Below are 7,893 nucleotides of genomic sequence, written 5' to 3' on the forward strand. Positions count from 1 at the left end.
CAAAGTCGGTGCATGATTTGATTGGAGGGAGAGTGAGCTGTGCTTGGAATCGGTGTGCATGAACTTAATTTTCTGCTTGGTGAGTTTATTCTCTTAGAGTCGGTGGTGCTTGAGTTGACATGAACCAACAGAATTTTCTGGAATTGAAAGTGTGCAGTCGGTCAGCTGGAATTGAGAGAACGTGTGAGTGATAGAGATTCATGAAATGAAAGAGAGAGTCGGTGCTGGAGGTAATTGATTGAAGGGAATTAGCTGGATTAATCTAATTGGCTGGTTCTACTCTTTTATGTTGGGAAGGAGACATGTGGTAATTGAGGAAGTCGGTGCATGAGTTTTTTTTGGAGCTGGAGATGACGTGAGGGGAGGTGTGTAGCCGTGTTGGACTTGGTTTGAGCGTGCTTGGTTTGAATTGAGGAAAGGAAATCGGTGCTTGATTGAATAGATGAGAGAGGAGAAATTGGTGGGATTATTTCTTTATTCTTCAGGAGGCGGCTAGTGGAGTGTGAATGTAACAAGAGGCAGCTAGCTGGAGTTGTTCCAGTTTGAATTTTCAGAGAGTTCGGCTATGTTTAAAGATATTTTCCTTGCTATAAAAGGAGGAGAAGAGGGTTGAAATGGAAGGGTGCATGTTCGGCAGTTTTGGGGGGCTGAAATGCTTTGGTGTTTTGGAGTTTTTTTTTAAGTGTGCTAAGAATTGTTTTAGAATTTTATTTCATTAAGTGTAATACCTTAATTTCTTGCAAGTGTGCTAGTTCGTTTCATTAAACAAAAATAATTGTTTTAGAAGTTCTCATTAAGTGTATTACCTTAATTTATTGCAAGAAAGGTTCAGTTGAGAGCTTTTGTTTTTTATTTTTCTGAAATATCATACGTGGGGAGTAGATGAGTTGTTCTAAAGTTTTCATTAAAGGTTTGGAGATTAATTTTCAAGAGTGGTATGTGAGAAGTTGTTTCCTTTTTGCTTTAGATTTCAATAGAATGGTGAAGGGGAGTTTTCGTCTAGACTTTTCGTTCTCTATTTTTATTTAACTTCAGTTTAAAGTTTATGGAATACTTTTGAGATTTTTTTGGCTTAGAAGTTTGGGTAATTTATTTGTTGTTTACTTATTTCGTGTTATTTATTTTTCTTACTTCTTTAAGCCTTCATTTAATAGTGATTACAATTGTTATGTGTTATTTTGAGAATTTGTGATTTAAATACAAAGATGAATTCTAGAATCTTGGTTTTGGGCATTTTCAATTTTCAGTTCATGTTTTGTCAATTACTTTCTAATTTAGTTTAATTCTTAATTTAGTTTTATTAATTTATGAGTTTAATCTATTAAGTCCTTTACATTCCAATCTGACAATCAAAATCTAAAAAATATGAATCTAGTCAATGACTAGTAATCTCTTCCATCCATTGCACATATCATCCTCTTGTTTTCGTTTTGTGAAGTTTTTCACATTTTTCAACGAGTTTAATTTTAAGTAACTTTATCTGAGGAGATGAACGTCAATGCTATTCAAACTAATGTTTGTGATCATTGCTCAAGAAATCAGTCGAGTATCAGCTGCCAAGTGGGAAATCCTTTTGCTCAACCAAGGGCTAAACAAGAAAATTACATGTCAAATTTCCAACGTCAAAGCAATCCATATGCAAACACGTATAATCTCGGATGAAGAAATCACCCAAACTTTTCATGGAGCAACAATCAAGGGCTGGTGAGACCACCTCTTGATTACGCTATCCTTTACCAAATCAATCTGTGAACAAAAGACTATTAGCTTGCCATCTGGCAAGTATATAAAAAGCAGAGAGAGAGAGAGAGAGAGAGAGTGTGTGTGTGTGTGTTATTCAATTTAATCCAATAGTTTCTTCTAAGCAATTACATTAAACTATATTAACTTCACAAAAAACGGCCCACAAGGGGTGCAATAGGGGCCTCAACAGAACCCTGAAGCAATGAAGCAAAATAGTTGGGCATATTGCTCAAAATAAAATTTTGAAACATAGGCCAAATGATTGAATCAATAATACTTCTCACAAGCTAGAGGAGAGACGCCAGCTAGAGCCACAGTGGTGCCAATGGCAATAGCCAAAACCGGTAGAAGATGATATTGCTGGAGGAGGCTACAAACAAGGTATACTGGGACATTGTCCACAAACTTCCACATTGTCCATAAGAACAACACTACAAACTATAATCATTTCTCATATTAGGTATAGCCACATTGTCTACAAACTTCCACAAGTTCTTGCAGCCAAAAAAATCGAAAACAATAAACAAACACAGAGGAAAAAAGAAAAAAAAAAAAGGAAAAATGAGGCCATGAAATGCTTTATAGCTACTATGGCAGCTATAATTTCATAACCCAGCAATGCAAACTAATCGTTTTTTTACACTAGAGTCTGACAAAGTCTAGCACATAATATATTCAGACTTGCTTACATATCAACTAGGGTGTACTTTTATATATACATATGAGTGCATGTATAATGTGTGTGTGCATGCGCATTGAAGTGATAGGAGGAGCTAGTTTTTCTATATCATGTGGCATACTTCATAGCAAAATTCATAGCCATAATGCTGAACCCTTCTTTTGGCAAGACTTTTCCAAGGCCTAGCATCAACGACTGTAAGCAGTTCCTGAAAAACAAAGAAATGTAACATAAAGAATATAGTGAAAGCCAAAAACTTGCATCAGACATTTACTCATAATGGATACTGCGGCTTGTGTAGGATAAAAGATAATGAGTTCCATTGAGCCATTAATGATCTACTTATACATGAATGAACTCAATACTAGTATACCTACAAAAGGCTCCCAATAAATAAACAATGTTCTTATAACTAGAATGAGAATCATGAATTTTCAGATGGGTGAATGACTCTATAGCCACCGCTGGAGTCTCTCGCTAGTGCATTTCATCTATATATATATATATATTACTTTTCTTCACATGCGTTTTTTAAACACTTTTAAATAATTTTTAAAAAAAATTCACAACTTCATTAAAAAAATATTTCTTTAATTATTAAATAAAAAAATTTAAAAAAAATCTCAGTGGGAAGACAAGCATTTTCCTTTTCAGATTATATGTTAAAGAATTAATCTTAATTGTACTTACGTAGTATCTACTTTGAAACTATATATATATATATATATTTTTGGATGTAGATATAAACTGGCTCAAGCAAAGCTTATATGGGAGAGATATAAAAGTATGGAAGGAAAAATGGCTGCCTAGACCAATAACCTTTCAGGTTCAGACCCACATCAATACTCTTGATCTAGATTGCAAGGTGGATGCCTTAATTAATGCAGATACTCAAACATTGAAGGAAAATTTAGTGAAGACCATTTTCAATGAAGAGGAAGCAAAGCTTATATGCTCAATTCCCATTAGCAAGAGGGGGGCAAGAGATATGGGCAGGGTCTTCAAAAGGCAACTTAACAGTTAAAAGTGCCTAGTACATGGACACAAAACTGTCAAACAAAAGCTTGGGAGAATCTTTTTTAGGAGGGGGGACCAATGGGTTATGGAAGTATCTAAGGCAATTAAAAGTCCCGGGCAAGATTAGAATGTCTATATGGAGAAGCCTCTCTAACATCCTTCTAACAAAAGATAGACTATATAGAAGGAAAATTGTGGAGAGTAACCTTTCTCCAATCTGTACAAGAGAGGCTGAAACCTCACTGCATATCCTATGGGCTTGTCCAGCGGCAAAGGATGTATGGGGAAGTGATAGTAGCAAACTCAAGAAATGGAATAGTTCTTTCTCTGATTTCCAGCATCTATGGGAAGAGATGACAACTAAATTAAATAAAGAGGATCTGCAATTGGCTACAGTCCAATGCTACCATCTATGGGGTAGGAGAAATGCCTATATCTTTCAAGACCAGTTTAAGAGTCCTAAAACCATCACAGCAATGGCTCAAGCTGAAATTGCAATGCTAAGGGAGATTAATATGTAGAGTAGTAGTAGACCAGAAGAGAGGACAACAACAGCAACTTTAAACCAGTCTTGGCAGCCACCTGAGTGGACTTTTTTTAAAGTCAATTTTGATCCAGCATATGACAAGAACTCGAATAGAATGGGGTTGGGAATTGTTATGATAGACAGTGATGGGAGCCTACAAGCGTGTTTAACAGCCTCAAAAGAACATGTCTTCTTAGCTACCCAAGCAGAAAGAGCAACCCTGCAAAGGGCCATGGATATGTGCATTGAGATGGGCATGAACCAAGTTATTTTCGAAGGGGATGCCAAAGCAGTCATTGATGAAATTAACTCAAAAAATGAAGATAATTCTTGGCATGGACAAGAGATAGAGGATCTACAACAATTGCTAGAGCTGCACCCGGCTTAGAGGTTATCTTTTGCATACATGTATACTAAGCATGCTGCTCACAATGTAGCTAAGGAAGCCATTAAGGAAACTAATGAGATAGTGTGGCTAGAAGATGGACCCATGGTGGTCAAAGTTTCTGTATTAAATGATGCATCTCGACTTTTTACCAGTTGATTAATGAAGCAGTTTCTCTTATCAAACAAAAATATATATATATATATATTTTTTGAAACTATATTGAAATCAGAGACAGGTGACTCTACATTAATGAATTTTACATCAATTATTTCTGGCTTTCATTCCTCCAATATGGAAGTGTGTGCATTCGTATACGAGTTGGTCCAATCTTTTGAGTTATTTTCGTGTAGTTGGATGTCGGCCTCCCGGTAGGGAAAAGTGAAAAGTGACGTCTCAAGGAAGGATTTTTGTTTGTTATGCTTAATTGTTTGTTTTGATTAAAAAAGTTTTATTTGTAAGTCGGTGCAAATTAGGACACACACTTCACAATATTACTGATGAGATAAGATTTAATTTATAAAAATAATTTATAAGTTTAAATATTGCAGCTCAAATCATATTATATCAATAATTTGAATGACGATGTTACACTCTTTTGAAAAATTAAAACTACATACAATATCTATATGAAGAGCAAAACCTAGAATTCAAAGGAAATAGTTATAAGGACAATTATTTGTAAGTTTACTCCTTGTATTATTCATACTCGTGATCTCTGATCACTAACCCCAAAGTACAACATTAAGTTGGCCTGTTATTTATATTGCAACATGACCTAGAACACTCTGTTGACAAAGCATACAATACAATACCCTGGTAACTAGAGAGAAACTAATAATCAATTACATGGTAACCCATGGAATGATCATACTTCTTTATAATAAAACAGCAAGATATTATTAAAATTAGAAGAGATTTCTAATTAATTTAGAGCTGAATGTTTGAGTCATAAGCAACCCCAGCTTTCCACAAAGCAGGCAAATCATTTTTAGATTCCACCCAACCGTTGCCAGCCACTCGAAACCTTATTTTTATTGGACCACTTGGTACTTGATTAGACATCTCCCACACTGCCCCGAAGGCTTTATGCATGCCCCTCCAATGTTTGCAATCCTCCTACATGCAACATCAAATGAACAAAGAGGCCAGCCCATCCATCAGTTTATGACAATGATCATCATCTCATTTGTTCAATACATATCTTTTAATAAAACCTTATTTGTGCAAATTTAGATGGTGCAAGTTGCGATATAAACTCTCGAATAAAAAAGTAAAAGTCATTAAAAAATTTAATTTTTTTAGAGGTGAGGCTTGCTCCAAACTCTCAAAGGCTTTGAGTTTCATAAATTCATATAGCATTACTCGAAGAATTATATGCATGTACCTGACACAATTCGACGGCTGTGATGTCGTTTTTCCCAGCTGCATATATAACCACTAGAGCAAGATAATTAGGATATTTGCTTTGCTCATGGACCTTAAACATGAGGTTGTAACCAGGGTAGTGGCACGAGACCCTTCGGTATTCTACATCGATAACATCACGACCAAACAATTCCTTGGCCCCTTTGGTTCCAACGCGTGCCAATCTTTCGTAGGCTCGGGAGCTAAGTATGAAGTCAGTGTTGTCACCTTCACTGTAGTCAGTCACCACCACGTTCACTCCATCCTTACTGCAATATTGTGATGATGTGCACCTAACCTGAAGAGTACGTCATCATCAATAAAACCACTAATCATACATGCTATATTATTATTATTATTATTATTATTGTGACCGAGTAAAGCAAATTGTATAGGTTACTTCTTCATTAGTGCTATCTAACACAATCATTGTCCTTGAGTTTCATATGATAGGAAGGGTGTTTCAAGTTAAAGCAAGCTCAAATAAGTTGGGGTGGACCATGCTAGCTAGCTAGTTACTGTGCTATGCTTTATGCACAACACTTATCCACTTCATTATTCATGCATTATATTATTTATTAGTTTAGTGAGTACGTAAACTATTACTTATTATGGTACCCATTATATTTATTAACAAATCAAAATATGAATATTTTCTTCAATATGTTGATGTGACAAGTTTCTACATCAGTAGTGTATTTGATGTGTCAAAAAAGAGGCTTGAAATTTTACTTGATAGCATGCACCACAACCACTTGCGTTCTTATACAGCCTAGAGACTCCAGTCACGCTGCCATCATTGACAGTCCTTCCGAATTCTCCAAACCCACAAGTTCCACCTATATGATCACCATTTCATGAGTCAACTGTACATAAATAATATATAAACCGAATAATTTTTACACTTGCTAAATATTGGTATTAATTAGTATTTGGTAGAGAAAGAAAGTTGTTCAAAATAATTGAGCAAATATTTCGTTCAGCATGCATGCACATAATAACTTGTAATGCATAGTTATGAATAAATCCAAATTGGTAGCCAAATAATATCTAAAAGTGTATATGCAAACGTACTTGGAGTCCCATGACTGTTATCACTACCGTAGTAGGTTGCTCTTGATGAGTAAGTAAAAACGTCTTGAGTGGCGCATATAGCAGGCAAGAGCAGTACCATGCAGATCATAGAAAGAATACCAACTTGGTTTTCAAGTACTGCAAGCCCCATATCTTAATGGCAAGGTTTCTTGATAAATGGTAAGATAATGGAAGAAAAGACCAAAACCAAATCTCTAATTAAGAAGCATGCAAACCGAGTTGCAAAAGAAAATGGACGAGGAGGCTAATTTGAATTGGGAAGCAAAGAAATCGTAGTCTAGCATTTATAGGATTTGAGGGGCGACCACAAAAGGTCATGTGTTGAAGTGAGAGAGGCACCTTTTTCTCCCACTTAGGGAGGAAAGGAATTATATTTAGAATTATTTTTGTATTATTAATGCCAATTGTATGTAGTGGGTGCTAATTATAAAAAATATATAATTAATTTAAAAAATAATAATATTTTATTATTATTATTTTGATTCAAATATGCGTACTCTAATATGAGTGTGAAGTATGTGATTTTGGATTTGCATATAGAGAAACTAATGCTTTAGAGTAATCTCAATTCTAATGGATTATCATTTTTAAGTTAATCCAAGTTTTAACTTTTGTGACAAGAGAATGTCTTATCCTACTCCATTCACATCCAATTCTCATAATATTGGATTATCTATTTATTTTTTTATAATTAAAAAAATATTAAAATATTATTTTTAATTTAATTTTTTTTTATATTTTACCATTCTACCAATAATATATTAATTAGTAATCATACTCTACTTGAATACATGGTTAATCATATTCTACCAAGAAAAGAAATGCAATGCACGGAATAGATGATATCGATAATTAGTAATTATCGATTTTTGTTTTGCATTTACTGTAGCATAAATTAACTGTTCATACAATTTGCATAGTCCACTACATAGGATATTTTGTCCAAATAATATTAAAATAATCCAATGCACACGATATTTAGCTAATCCATTGAGATATTTGCTCTAGTGCTCTTAATATTGAGTACCCCTCAAGACCATT

At 34.6% G+C, this 7,893-nt stretch overlaps 1 protein-coding gene across 1 annotated transcript; it reads right to left on the reverse strand.

Annotated features, from left to right (window-relative positions):
- Positions 1-5,159: 5,159 nt before the first annotated feature.
- LOC122280634 (expansin-like B1) lies at positions 5,160-7,037 on the reverse strand. The gene is made up of 4 exons (XM_043091612.1): positions 6,832-7,037; positions 6,490-6,596; positions 5,738-6,055; positions 5,160-5,469 (listed from the first exon to the last, which is right to left on the reverse strand). The coding sequence occupies exons 1-4, from the start codon at positions 6,980-6,982 to the stop codon at positions 5,281-5,283; spliced, it is 765 nt and encodes a 254-aa protein (XP_042947546.1). The 5' UTR covers positions 6,983-7,037; the 3' UTR covers positions 5,160-5,280.
- Positions 7,038-7,893: the final 856 nt, after the last annotated feature.

This window comes from Carya illinoinensis, chromosome 11, assembly GCF_018687715.1.
Source record: "Carya illinoinensis cultivar Pawnee chromosome 11, C.illinoinensisPawnee_v1, whole genome shotgun sequence".
Taxonomy (NCBI): Eukaryota; Viridiplantae; Streptophyta; class Magnoliopsida; order Fagales; family Juglandaceae; genus Carya; species Carya illinoinensis.

Excerpts from the sequence above, each read along its gene's own strand:
- LOC122280634 (XM_043091612.1), bottom strand. The coding sequence starts at position 6,982 with ATGGGGCTTGCAGTACTTGAAAACCAAGTTGGTATTCTTTCTATGATC. Across the intron at positions 6,597-6,831 it reads TAACAGTCATGGGACTCCAA|GTGGAACTTGTGGGTTTGGA; the intron begins GTACGTTTGCAT and ends GTGATCATATAG. Across the intron at positions 6,056-6,489 it reads GTTGTGGTGCATGCTATCAA|GTTAGGTGCACATCATCACA; the intron begins GTAAAATTTCAA and ends CGTACTCTTCAG.